The sequence below is a fragment of the Pan troglodytes genome, chromosome 8, assembly GCF_028858775.2.
Source record: "Pan troglodytes isolate AG18354 chromosome 8, NHGRI_mPanTro3-v2.0_pri, whole genome shotgun sequence".
Taxonomy (NCBI): domain Eukaryota; kingdom Metazoa; phylum Chordata; class Mammalia; order Primates; family Hominidae; genus Pan; species Pan troglodytes.
The window spans coordinates 116,469,853-116,484,733 of NC_072406.2; the positions used below are offsets into that span (position 1 = coordinate 116,469,853).

General features: G+C 38.9%; 1 protein-coding gene across 4 annotated transcripts in view; it reads left to right on the plus strand.

Annotated features, from left to right (window-relative positions):
* The window catches only part of CFAP58 (cilia and flagella associated protein 58), a 118,421-nt gene that overhangs the window by 17,162 nt on the left and 86,378 nt on the right, over window positions 1-14,881 (plus strand). For all 4 annotated transcript variants that reach the window (XM_063781170.1, XM_016919292.3, XM_016919294.3 and 1 more), the window contains 5 exons: window positions 4,663-4,944; window positions 8,345-8,493; window positions 11,033-11,189; window positions 12,114-12,308; window positions 14,713-14,850. In XM_063781170.1, the coding sequence (XP_063637240.1) occupies window positions 4,708-4,944; window positions 8,345-8,493; window positions 11,033-11,189; window positions 12,114-12,308; window positions 14,713-14,850 (876 nt within the window). In that variant the 5' untranslated portion in view covers window positions 4,663-4,707. The remainder of the gene's footprint in view (window positions 1-4,662; window positions 4,945-8,344; window positions 8,494-11,032; window positions 11,190-12,113; window positions 12,309-14,712; window positions 14,851-14,881) is intronic.

Consider the following 14,881-nt stretch of genomic DNA (forward strand, 5'->3'; position numbering starts at 1 on the left):
AAGATATATTTGCATATTTCTGTGAGGAACCCTGCCCAGGTGCCGGCCTCAGAAGCTGCTCCACTATTATGGATTAGTTATTTCCATTTCCCTCTTTCTGTTACTCCTCTCGTTTCTTCCTTTCTTCTACTTTTCTTCTTACTTGACCTCAGCCAACTTTCTCGATTCTGCTTTCACAATTCTCTATTTCCCCTCTGGCCTCATCTTATATTGCAGTTCTCTTTTCCTTTTTCCTTTTCCTTCTCCCCACTAATTGATATTCCCAGAATTTAGGACAGGACAGTGCCTGGCACATAGCAAACAATCAGTGAATAGGTGAAGAATAAAGAAATGCCACAGTTCCTTTCTGATCAGTTCACGTTGATTTCATCCCTCTGAAACAGATACCATTATAGGCTATAACAGTGGAAATATCAACTGTTTATTGGCCAAAGCTAAGAGATTATTTTTCCTTTGCTTTTAATGACAATAGGAACAAATCTCTCTTGTTCCTAAAAGTTTCTTTAAAACTTTTCCTTCTTTGGTATTTTTCCATTCCTGTGCTAAGTGCCAGGTAAACAGGTAAAACTTGGACTGCTAACAAATCATTAGGCTGTTGATCAAGTGTTGACGTTAATACCATTTACAAGGATGGAACCAAGAACAGTGCAGTGACAAATTTTTGTGTGTGCTTATGTTTAGCATCAACAAGGGAGAAGAACAGAACAGCAGCAACATCGTATTTCCTTAATATGGTTTTTCCTCCTTTGTGGAGTTACTACATTGTGGTCTTTGCAATAATCTGCTTTTAGTCAGGAAGAAAAACCTATGTGAATTTAAAATTAGTACTAAAGTTGTTATACAAAATGCTATAGATATGCTTGTGACTCTACATTTATTTTAATTTACAAAGACTGTTTTGCTTGCATGTCATCGTTAGAGATTTAATTAATAGTACAAGTGTTTTCGAAAACCAAGAATACGTAGACTTTTTCCATATTGGGCAAGACGGGCTTGTCAAAACAGAAGGTAAACTAGACTCCTTAAAATCTTCAGGGTGAATTGAAATTTTACTTTATTATTGGGACTACAGATTGTTTCAGTTGGTTTCTTTTAGCAAGAGAGTGTTGATGCCAAGGCCCTTTGTAGAGTAGAATATTAAAACATAATGTTGCAAACATAAGTAAGGCCTTGCAAGCCTTATGAGTCCTTTGCTCAAAAGTCTTGAGTGGTTCCCTGTGGCCTGCAGAATAATGCAATCCGTACTCCTTTGAATGTAATTCAGTGTCTTCACTGTGTGTCCCTCACTCCCTAGCTAGTGTTTTGCTACTTTCTCCCTGTCATACCTCTTATCCTTTTCTAAAATGTGCACAGACTTTTAAAAACTTTTATTTTAGGTTCAGGGATAAATGTGCAGGTTTGTTATATAGGTTAATTGAATGTCACAAGGGTTTGGTATACAGATTATTTCATCACCCAAGTAATAAGCATAGTACCTGATAGGTAATTTTTCAGTTTTTTACCCCCTCCCACCTTCCACCCTCAAGTAGGCCCCAGTGTCTGTTCCCTTCTTTGTGTTCATGTGTACTCAGTGTTTAGCTCCCAGTTATAAGTGAGAACATGTGATATTTGGTATTCTGTTCCTGCGTTAGTTAGGATAATGGCCTCTAGCTCGATCCATGTTGCTGCAAAGGACGTGATCTCATTCTTTTTTATGGCTGAGTAGTATTCCATGGTGTGTATGTACCACAGTTTTCCTTTTTTGTTTTGAGATGGAGTTTCACTCTGTTGCCCAGGCTGGAGTGCAGGGGAATGATCTTGGCTCACTGCAACCTCTGCCTTCCTGGTTCAATCAATTCTCCTGCCTCAGCCTCCCAAGTAGCTGGGATTACAGGTGCCCACCACCACACCCAGGTAATTTTTGTATTTTTAGTAGAGATGGGGTTTCACCATGTTGGCCAGGCTGGTTTTGAACTCCTGACCTCAGGCAATCCACCCGCCTCAGCCTCCCAAAGTGCTGGAATCACAGGTGTGAGCCACTGCGCCTGGCCCATGTACCACATTTTCTTTATCCAGTCTACTGTAGATGACATTTAAGTTGATTCCCTGTCTTTGCTATTGTGAATAGTGCTGTGTTGAGCATATGCATGCAGGTGTCTTTATGGTAGAATGATTTATATTCCTTTGGGTATATACCCAATAATGGAATTGCTGGGTCAAGTGGTAATTCTAAGTTCTTTGAGAAATTGCCACACTGCTTTCTACAATGGCTGAACTAATTTACATTCCCACCAGCAGAGTATGTTCCCTTTTCTCTACAACCTTGCCAGCATCTGTTTTTTTTTTTTTTTTTACTTTTTTAATGAAGCCATTCTGACTGGTGTGAGATGGTATCTCATTGTGGTTTTGATTTGCATTTCTCTAATGATTAGTGACGTTGAGCATTTTTTTCCTATGCTTGTTGTCTGAATGTCTTCTTTTGAAAAGTGTCTGTTTATATCCTTTGTCCACTTTTTAATGGGGATGTTTGTTTTTTGCTTGTTATTTTATTTAAGACCCTGATAGATTCAGAATATTAGAACTTTGTCGGATGCACAGTTTGCAAATATTTTCTCCCATTCTGTAGGTTGTCTGTTTACTCTGTTGATAGTTTTTTTTTTTTTTTTTGCTGTGCAGAAGCTCTTTAGTTTAATTAAGTCTCATTTGTCAATTTTTGTTTTTGTTGCAATTGCTTTTAGCATTTTCGTCATGAATCCTTGTCAGGGCCTATGTCCAGAATGGTATTTCCTAGGTCATCTTCCAGGGTTTTTATAGTTTTAGGTTTTACATTTAAGTCTTTAATACATCTTGAATTGATTTTTGTCTATGGTGTAAGGAAGGAGTCCAGTTTCAATCTTCTGCATATGGCTAGCCTATTATCCCAGCACCATTTATTGAATAGAGAATCCTTTTCCTGTTGCTTTTTTGTTGACTTTGTCAAGGATCAGATGGTTGTAGCTGTGCCGCATTATTTCTGTACGCTATTCTGTTCCGTTCATCCCTCTTATTCTTTAGCCAACTTGGATACTTGCTTGGCCCTGAGCTTTGCTCAAGCTTTGCCATCTGCTGGGAATGCCCCTTTACTCCGTATTCCCCTATGAAAATTCCACTCTTCCTTCTGGGCCTGCTCAAATGCCAATTTTTTTCTGAGATTTTTTTTTTTATTCTTGCTGCTGGGAATAATTCTCTTTCTGTGGGTTCATAGAGAACTTTGAATACATTTTATGATAGGGATCAAATTCTATGCTTTCATTAACTGCATTCGTATCCCACCAGCAATTAAGTATAAATTCCCTGTGGATAAGCTGTTTATTACTCATCTTGTGGATAAGCTGTTTATTCCCAATCCATCATAGAATTTATGTATGGCAGATGTTCAATAAATACTTGCTCAATGAATGAATAAATATATTAACCATACCCATTCTTCTTCATTATTATGTTGTAGCTAACAAGAAGTAGGTGGATTTGTTTGCTAGAGCAGCCATAACAAAGCACCACAAACTGGGTGGCTTACTCCAGTCTGAGCTCATCTTAACTTATTAAATGACTCTGTTCCAAATAAGGTCAGATTAGCAGGGTTAGGACTTCAAAATACCTTTTTGGGGGACACAATTCAACCCCTAAAAGTAGAGAAATAAGAATTCCGATATAACTCACTCTTAGGTTCTCATCTAAGTAATAGCCAGACTTGCTTGAATTATATCTATATGTCTGGGCTTATATTTTGAAATAATTTGTTGCCCATCTAACCATGGAAAGCAAATGTGGAAAAGTCCCATGAGTATTGCACAGGGGCATTTTAGGACACTGTGGGGCATGACCTAGCCTACATTTCTAAGGAATAAAAATGATGGAATCTCTTTTGAGAGATAAGTGCATATTTCAGGTGAGTTTCACTGTATATGTGATTTCATGATATCTATGCCAAGATCTTCCTATGTCTGGCCTCAACACACCGTGGCCACCCCCGCTGCCCTTTGCAGTCTTAGGGGCAATAAGAAGCAGGGCCCAATGAAAAGAGACCAGGGTTTGGAATAATCATAATAGCTCTGAAAATTCCTTGAATCCCTACTATTTGCCAGGCATTTGGCTAAGTGTTTAACATCAGTGATCTCATTTAATCTAATCCTTAGTAACATCATGTAGTGGGAACTACTTTTATCCTAATGCATATATATTCTGCATATATATCCCAATGCATATATATATATATGTAATGTGTATAAATGTATAATGTGTATGTGTGTATATATGTGTGTATATATATACATATATATACACATATATATGTACATATATACACACATATATATGTACTTATACATATATGTACATATATACACACATATATGTACTTATACATATATGCACATATATACACACATATATATGTACTTATACATATATGTATATATACACACATATATATGTACTTATACATATATGTACATATATATGTACATAAGCATCAGGGTCTGAACAAGGACCTTTCCTGTCATATAATCTTAATTTTTCTGCTTATCAGTGGTTTTAATTTTGCTCGTATGGAGGTGTTTCATTCAGAGGTAATAGCAGTAATTCCTTGATGGTAATGATGTAAATGTTGCATTGCCCTTTCCCATCCCTGCTTTTTTTCTATAGGAAAAGGGTGGAAAGCAAGTCCTGGAAGAATCTGCATTTGAAGAAATGGAAAGAGATTTTCAGGGAGTTCTCCATGAACTTTCTGGAGACAAAAGTTTGGAAAAATTTCGGATTGAATATGAGAGGCTTCATGCTGTCATGAAAAAGTCTTATGACAATGAAAAGCGTCTGATGGCCAAATGCAGAGAGCTAAATGCAGAGATTGTAGTGAATTCCGCGAAGGTCGCCACTGCCCTTAAGCTCTCTCAGGATGATCAGACCACCATTGCATCCCTAAAGAAGGTCAGTGATCTTCTAGAAATGGAATGAACCTGAATTTAAAACATCATTCTCTCATTATATTGGCACCTCTAGGCTGGTAGTAAATGAGTTATTAGGTAAAAATTTACATGATTTTATATTCATTAAGCCTAAGGAATAATGTTCATTTTCAAAGAAAATGATTTTTTAGCCTGGGTGAATCACATCATGCAGAAAATAATGGAGAATCTTACTTGCTTGGTTTCTGGGAAATAATGGGTTAGGAAAAAGGTTTAGAGATAAGTAAATGCAATATTTGGAATCTCAATGTATCTTATTTGATGCATGATGAGTAATTTAATACCTCATGATGGTAGTTTAACTGTTAAAGATATTTTCATATTTCTGCTTTTTCTCCTGTTTTAGTAAAGATTGCCTTGAGAATTCCCAGATAGTAATTTTCATGACCTTTCTTCCTAGCACCCCTTTTCTTTCCTCTGAATCCTCCCAGTTCCTCATAATAGGAGAGCAGAGATTCAGTCTGGGGATACTGAGGATGTATTGCTTTGTTTTACACTAGATTTTTTTCATCCTTAAGTGTGTTGCATTATTCTGAAGGTAAAATATAAGTGTTCCTTGTTGACTCATGGTGATAAGAGGTTGAAACATAATTAAAACCCTAAATATGAGAAACAATTTATAAAATTTTTAGACAGTTGCCTTGGTATCATGCAATTAGATACCATCCAGTTCAAATGAATTTCCAAGACCAGTACTAAATAACGATTATCAATTCTCTTAGAAACTACTCACTTTTAAGTGCTATTTTGAAGTTTATGGTCATGTTCTTCTCCTTGCTGAAAAACCAATATAAGAAGGCTTAAAGTCATTTTATAATGGAAAAAAAATTTTTCATTGTAAATTTAAAAACTGATGAAGGGCTGGTTGTGGTGGCTTATGCCTGTAATCCCAGCACTCTGGGAGGCCGAGGTGGGTGGATCACCTGAGGTCAGGAGACCAGCCTGGCCAACATGGTGAAACCCCGTCTCTACCAAAAATATAAAAATTAGCTGGGCGTGGTGGCATATGCCTGTAATCCCAGCTACTTGGGAGGCTGATGCAGGAGAATCACTTGAACCAGGAGGTGGAGGTTGCAGTGAGCCAAGATTGTGCCACTGCACTCCAGCCTTGGCAACAGAGCAAGACTCCGTCTCCAAAAACAAAACAAAATAAAACAAAAAACCCAAAACAAACAAAAAAACAAAATCTGGAAATGGAGGTCATGAATGGATTAAAATCTAATTGGTAAAGTTGATTTGGATAAAACTTCTGTAATCATTTTTTAATGTAAATATCTTTCATTTGTTTTGCTAAATATAGCACATATGGTTGCTACATAAGAAATATTGCACAAACTGACATTTTGCTTTGAATCACTGAATTATGTGCTATAGTTACCCAAGAGTAATCTGTCTAATGTAATAGTGACCACGAATTTTTTACATTAAATACTCTCTTCCACCCATTTTATTCCTTGTCAATAAACAAGTGGAATATTTTAACCTAAAGCTTATAGGTTCTTATCTGTATAAAGGACCCACATTCTACTCGACAGAATTTTGCAAGAAAGTTAAGTAGTGGCCTAAAACTCAAAGCTGTTGTGTATTAGTTGGTCATCACATTGCATTAAAGAAATACCTGAGACTGGGTAATTTATAAAGAAAAGAGGCTTAATTGGTTCATGGTTCTGCAGGCTGTCCAGGAAGCATAACACTGGCATCTGCTCAGCTTCTTGGGAGGCCTCAGGAAACTTACAGTCATGGCAGAAGGCAAAGCGGAGCAGACACTTCACATGGGCCAGAGCAGGAGCAAGAGGGGCGGGGGGGAGGTGTCACACACTTTTTAAAAAAAACTTTTAAGTGCAGGGATACATGTGCAGGATGTTACATAGGTAAACGTGTGTCATGGGGGTTTGTTGTACAGATTATTTAATCACCAGGTATTAAGCCTAGTATCCATTTGTTATTGTTTCCTTATCCTCTCCCTCCTCCTACTCTTCACCCTCCGAAAGGCCCCAGTGTGTGTTATTCCCCTCTATGTGTCCATGTGTTCTCATCATTTAGCTCCCATTTATAAGTGAGAACATGTGGTATTTGGTTGTCATTTCCTGTGTTAGTTTGCTAAGGATAATGGACTCTAGCTCCATCCATGTCCTTGCAAAGGACATGATCTTGTACTTTTTTATGGCTGCATAGTATTTCATGGTGTATATGTACTCTTTATCCAGTCTATCACTGATGAGCATTTGGGTTGATTCCATGTCTTTGCTATTGTCAATAGCACTGTGATGAACATATGCATGCATCACACACTTTTAAATGACCAGATCTCATGAGAACTCACTCACTATAACAAGGACAGTACCAAGAGGATGGTGCTAAACCATTCATGAGAAATCCACCCCCATGATTCAATCACCTCCCACCAGGCCCCACCTCCAACATTGGGGATTACATTTCAATATGAGATTTGGGCAGGGACATACATCCAAATTATGTCATGTTGCAAAATTTACTGTGCTTTGCTCCTTTACTGGAACTGCTGTAATTCACTTTTAAGTATTTATGTCAAAATACACATTGCATTTTATAACAGTAAGGAAGCCAAAGCTGCACGGGTCATTGCCTCCATTCCCCGTTATGGGTTTTCTCCCATATATAAGCATTTGATGAGAAGGCTTGGGCTTCAGTTTCTGAAAAATGGGAATTACCAAGGTTGTTGGGTACAATTAGGTAACAGTAAAGAACAGCATTGTGTGGATTGTTCTAAAGTTCACATTGTCACTAGGAGATCACTTGGGACCAGATGATAAAATATATTTTTTATTTACAAATCTTTCAAGAGGTTTAATTCAGTCTATCAATTTAGGGCTTGGATCTATGATCATTTCTCATGTGATAAAACTTAATTTTTTTCCTTTTAATATCTAGACTTAGAAAGCACATAAACTTTCATTTGTAATTTTGCAAACCTTGCAGTAAGTGAGCCTTGTAGCCACACTCAGCTACACAAGAAAAAATACCCTCTGCCAGTCCCTACTTTATTTTTATTTTTTACTTTTTTGAGACAGGGTCTTGCCCTGTCATCCAGGCTAGAGTGCAGTGGCATGATTGCAGCTCACTGCAGCCTCAAATTCCCGGACTCAAGAGGTCTTCTTGCCTCGGCCTCCCGAGTAGCTGAGACTATAGGCCTGTACCACCACGTCCAGTCCAGTCCTCCTCTTTCAATGTGCTATTCACTATTGACTAGCTCATGTTAAACAATTTAGTCAATGCACATTTATATAACTACACTGTGGTCATGGTATTATTCTGTTTGCTGGTTTATCTTGCATCTAGAATCCAGTTTGGTCTTTCTCACTGATATCCTATGGCCCATCTAGGAAATTGAAAAGGCCTGGAAGATGGTGGACTCAGCCTATGACAAAGAGCAGAAGGCCAAGGAGACGATTCTTGCTCTGAAAGAGGAAATAGTGAACCTGACCAAACTAGTGGAGCAAGGGTCTGGACTGTCAATGGACCAGCATAGCAAGTAGGTCATAGCCTTGTTGATGTATGTTAAACTTGCTTTTGCAGAGGCCTCCTTCAGTAGACAGCCTGGGGCTTGCCAGTGTCTTCTTGAACATTCTCTGTGATACAAGACTCTTCTTTATTGGGTTCTTAGAGATTGTTTTCTGTCTGTTGCATTTTAAGTAATGTTCTTTTCTCCACACCTAAGAACTTCTAATTTGTGGTTATCTTAAACTTCTGCCTCCATAGGAATCAGTAGTATAGTTTCAAAATGAGTAAGATGTTAGGTTTCTCTGCAATTTGTGTAGAATATAACTGGCTAATTTTCTGCCCAGAGTCCCAGCTTCTCCCACCTACTCCCCATGATCAGTCTCATCACCAACCCTCCCACCCTTCAGATTCTAGGCCAGAAAACAGTGCTGCTCTTCCCTCCTCCTGCTCCCCCATCTCTTAAAGCCACTGTCTTGTTCGCTTGGTCTTCTAAGCATGGCCTTTCACTCCTTCTGGTCACCAGTACTACTGCCTTGGTTCAGGCCTCCTATTCTCTGCCAGATTTGGCAGTAGCGTCCTAACTGGTCTCCCTGCCTACAGAAGACATGTCCTTCTTTATTCCATCATTGCTACCAAATTTAGGCTCCTGAAGCACATGTGCACCTATCCCCAGCATAAACACTTTCAATAGCTACCCATACCCAAAGGATAAAGCCCAGACTCTTGACTGTGTCATCCAGAGCCCTTTGAGAACCTGCCCCAGTCAGCCTCTCTAGCCTCGTGCGAGCCCATCAAGTTGCTCACACCTCCATGCCTTTGTACATGTTGCTTTCCATGCTCAGAGTGCCTTGTCTTCCGTTCTCCCCATGGTCAACTTTTATGCCTTCTTTAAGACCCATCTCAAACACTGTCTTAACTTCATCACCATCAGCATCACTGTTCCAACATCCTCTCCACATCCAGACTCCAATGACTACACAGAAAGTCACTATGTTTTCTGTTTCCATAAGACCTAACATTTACCTCCAGTATGGCACTGATCAGATTATATTGAAACTTATTTGTTGATGTGCTTCTCTACCCATTATGCTGTGAACTCCCTGAAGGAAGACACCTTTATATCCCTTCCAGGAGCCCAGCACTGTGTGGGGCATGCAAAACATGGCATCAACGAATGAATCAGGAATGAACATACACTTCCTTGGGCAGCCAAGGAAATTAACCAAATCTAATTTTGCTGTTTCAGTTTCTTATGCTTTTTTGATGCATTGATCCAACATTGACAGATAGTTCTAAGTACAGGTGTTGGGAGAGGGAATAGGAAATAAAAACAGAAAATGTGATGCCTGTAGTGTGGGCTTTATCTTCTTGTTAAGGAAGTCAAGCATATTCAGAGCAACTACTGAAGAGGAATGCGAGGGAACTGATTCAGATACGAGACAAGCATTGGAAGAGGGTGAGGAGGAGAACGGAAGAAACAATCCAGCCCATAATTTTATCTTTAACAGTGTGCCCAGGTGTAACTTTCTGTCTTCATAGTAACCTTCGAATTTGAGGTTTTATTTCTGGAGTAGAATTTGAGTGCAGGTTTAAAGTTTCCTTATTAAACATTTGTTACATCAAAGATGTTGGTAAATATAGTTTGACAAATTACTGTGTTTTGAGCAGTCGTTTGATGACTGTCAGCTGCAAGAGTCTGCAGTGCAAGTTCTCCTCTGCCTTCTCAGCTCCAAGAGCTGCCTTGCTCTACATTCATTCTGCTGCAGAGGTCGTATCAGACACTGAGCTTCCAATTGCAAAGTGCTAATTCTGCAGGAAGTCATGCCAAATCATATGGAATGGCTTTTGAAATTTGGAGGTAACTGGTTTACAATTCAAATCAATGAATATTATCACATAACCTCCAAAAATGGGCATCATTAATGATTTTCCCAATTTTGTTCTTTGTAACATTTTATCTGGGCTGCATTCATTTGGGAGAAACTAATCGTTTTGGGTAAATGGATAGAAAACTAGCAATGCCTATTATTTTGTTCTGTTTATGCTTTATTCTAGAGTTTATAGCTGTGATCATAGCCCTCCAGTGGGTATATTAAACAAATAGTTTCCTAAATTGACATCTGCTTAGGATTAATTACCAGAGTTGACAATAGCAATATAGTCTTATCGTAACAAATTCAAGTAATACAGAGGTGTGGAAAGTATCAACCCCCACAACTTTTCACCCTAAATTTCTCAGAGATAATCAGTGATATGTTTTTCTGGGCTCTGTAAAAATGTCTGTGAAACACACACACACACACATACACTCTCACACGCATGAATAGACATTGTATTTTCTTAAAAATAAAAAAATAAATTATACTATGCATGTTATCATTAGTACTTCTTTCCAGTTAACATTTCACAATCTGATCCCATATCATGGCATAAAGATCTTTCTCTTTAATGTCTGAATAGTGTTAATCATTGACCTGACATCTTTCCCATGAAAACGAACTCAGAGAATGATATGAAGGACCCCTGAGCAGATGGCCATTTAGTCTGACTCCTGTGTTCTTCCTTTTTAGCATCCGAGATTTACTGAGGTTCAAAGAAGAAGTGACAAAGGAGAGAGACCAGCTCTTATCAGAAGTGGTAAAATTACGAGAATCCCTAGCTCAGACCACTGAACAGCAGCAGGAAACAGAGCGATCAAAAGAGGAGGCTGAACACGCCATCAGTCAGGTCTGCCATGGAGGGCAAGAAGAAGGAATATTTCCTTCCAGAGGATGTTTGTCCCTCCACAGTCTCTATTCCCATCTTGCTCCTTTCTCAAATTTACCCCCTAGCGCCCAAATGAAACATCCTCAGTTCTGCTTGTTTCTTTAGTTTGTTCTCTTGAGAGGAGCTTTACTTGAGTTGAATGACTTGAATTGTTCTTTCTCTGCATTCTCTGTCTGAGAAGTCACTGAGGCGGGCACTCCCTACTTACAATTCTGGCTCAAAAAGATGATCTCCATGAAGGCTAGGGGGCCCAACATCTGGGGGTGGTGGAAGTAGTTTCTTTGGCCCTACTTATTTATTTATTTATTTTTATTAGAAAGCCATTTAGCAGACTTCTTCTGAACACTTTTGTATAAAGCCCGAAGTCAAATAGGTCATACACAATGTGCAGTCTCCAAGAGAAAAACATGAGACTTCTTTGAACATGAGATAAGAAAAAGGCTTTTCATAGCATTTGGACATCAAGATAAACCTATAATGCTCTCTTTAGCAATATCCAGGGTCATGTAAAACACAATTTTATACTTAGGGTAGCTAGCCACATTTTATTTAGTCCCTATTGATAAAGAATGGGATGAATTCTTTCCATGTTTAACGCCCCTAGAACTCTGAGCTTCCATATGTATTTGATTTTATACCACACTTTGTGGATTTGTTGCCCACCATCAGGGTAGTCATTTGATTTCAGGGCCCCAAGAAACAGTATAGAATATTCCTGAAAAGTTTGAACGCTGGGGCTCAAGGATGTCTGCCCTATAGGGGAAATGCTACTGCAAAGTGCTGCCTTGACAATCACAGACCTGAGAGAGGAGGGGGCTTGGCTGGCTGAGACCTGCCATGGTCAGGGCTCATCTCTTTCTCTCTTGTCCTTTCCGCACCCTCTAGTTCCAACAAGAAATCCAGCAACGTCAGAACGAAGCTTCCCGGGAGTTCCGGAAGAAGGAAAAACTAGAGAAAGAGCTCAAGCAGATTCAGGCAGACATGGACAGCAGGCAGACCGAAATAAAAGCCCTGCAGCAGTATGTGCAGAAGAGCAAGGAGGAGCTTCAGAAGCTGGAGCAGCAGCTGAAGGAGCAGAAGGTGAGTTGGGTGTGGGTCTTTGCAAAAAACCAAGAAAAACCCAGAATGGCGCCTTTATTCACCCTTTTGTGCATTTTGAATTCTCTTGGAAAGCAGCAAATTCCCTTCACTACTCCTGCTGATGATGTAAAACTTAGCACTGCAATTTGGTCTTTGAATGGCTCTTATGAGGTAGTTATGCCCCCCCTTTTAAATTTCCCAGCTCTAACAGGTTAATAAGTTTCTTTTTAACCTTCTATTGATCTATACTACACATATAGACAAGTGTATATGTCACGAGTGGACAGCTTGATGAATTTTCACCACTCAACCGCATCTTGGTCACCTGCTCCCAGCCGGAGAAACAGAACATTACCAGCACCCCCAGAAGCCCTTTTGTGCTCCCTCTTAGTCCTTCTCCCCCTAATATACCATCTCTATCCTGAATTCTAAGCAGAGTTTGGTTTCGCCTGTCTTTATACTTTACAGAAATAAAATATTACAGGATATATTCTTTGTGTCTAACTTCTGCTATATTCTGTTTGTGAGATAACATTCATGTTGTTGCCATGTAGTTATAGACTTGTGATGCCCAATATGGTAACCCTTAGCAACAAGTGGCTATTTAAATTCAACTTTATTAAAATGAAATTAAATTAAAAATTCATTTCCTTGGTTGTACCAGCATCATTTCAAGTACTCAGTAGCCACAGATGGCTAGTTGATGCCATATTAGCACAGACAGAGAACATTTACATCACTGCAGAAAGCTCTATTGGACAGAGCTCAGTAGAGCATGAGCTCTCATTGCTGTGCAGTATTCCACTGGGTGAGTATAACAATTTATTTTTAACAGTTTTATTTTTATTTATTTATTTTTTTTTTTTTGAGATGGAATCTCTCTGTCACCCAGGCTGGAGCACAGTGGCATGATCTCAGCTCACTGCAACCTCCACCTCCTGGGTTGAAGCGATTCTCCTGCCTCAGTCTCCCGAGTAACTGGAGTCTGCCACCATGCCTGGCTAATTTTTATATTTTTAGTAGAGACAGGGTGTCACCATGTTGGCCAGGCTGGTCTCGAGCTCCTGACCTCAAGTAATCCAACTGTCTTGGCCTCCCAGGGTGCTAGGATTACAGGCATGAGCCACCGCACCCAGCCGACAGGTTTATTTTTAAGTTATTTTCAAGTTTAGCAAACTATGGTCAGTCTTTATGTATTTTTAATATGGTACTGTTTTTAACACTTCCTCTATTATAGCAGTTTAGGGTGACACAAGTATTAGTAATTGTATTATGTTTTCTCTCATTTCTTAAAGAAGCAATTCATATAATTGAAAAGTCTTTTCTTAAATATGTTTTTCCTCAGGAAGCTTGTTTCCAAAGAATTGTCAAGCCATATAGCAGTTTTATACTCAAAAATAGATATAAATATACTTTTTTTTTGTCCGTTGCTCTATTAATTTTGTATAAAGTCAGAAGTCAAATAGATAATTCACAGTGTGCCGCCTCCAGCAGAAAAACATGAGACTTCTTTGAGCATGAAACATAAGAGAGAGGCTTTTGGACATCAGGATAAAAACTATTCTCCTATGAAACACAATTTCATTTTTAGCATAACTGGTTACATTTTATTTAGTCCCTATTGATGGAGAATTAGCTGGATTCTTTTCATGCTTAATTTTTGTGTGCATGGAAGTTATATTTTGGAGACATTACCTAAACTGGCTTTCTATTTTTATCCTGCAATTCATTTGCTATCCCTCCACCTCCTCAATATTCCCCCAACAGAAATGAGCCCCCAAGATATAATCCTTTGTTTTTATAAAACCATATCTGCTTAGGATAGTCAAGGCAGGGAAGAGGAAAATCTGGCTGACACTGCACTCAAGCAGATATAAATCACTTTGCTGCTGTTCCACGGTTTCGACTTAAGTTAGATTAAAAGAAAATTGTCTCTGTGTTGGTGTTAGTGAACAGTTCTGTTGACAAAAATGTTGTAGGCATGTTAATGCAGGATTTGCTTCTGAAGATGTAGCTTCTGAGCCCCACAGCTTATAAAATCCGTTTGAATCTCTAGCTCATTTGCAATGATTATAGCAATTGTTGCGTATGCGAAGCCTGCCAAATGGCAAACAGGCATTAAAATATTTATCCACCACCTGTGAACAAGACTTCCCAAGGCTCTCAGAAAAAAAATTATGCTCACTGTGTTATTCATTAGAAGGCATCATTTTCCTCAACCGTTTAACATTCATCATATTTGAGTGCGTTAGTGCTTTCATCGGGAATAAAGAACAATTTCTACAAAGACAAAAACTCAGGGTTGCTGTTATCTTCCCAGGAGGTTTGTGGGGCCCCCTGTGTGTATATCCAACTATTGTAATCAGATTAAAAGGCATTAACCAGCTCATTCCAACCCTTTCAGATATTGAATGAGAGAGCTGCAAAGGAACTCGAGCAATTTCAGATGAGAAATGCTAAACTTCAGCAAGAGAATGAACAGCACAGTTTGGTCTGTGAGCAGCTATCCCAGGAAAACCAACAGAAGGCGTTGGAGCTCAAAGTAAACACCAAGTTACATGTCTGTTCCCTAG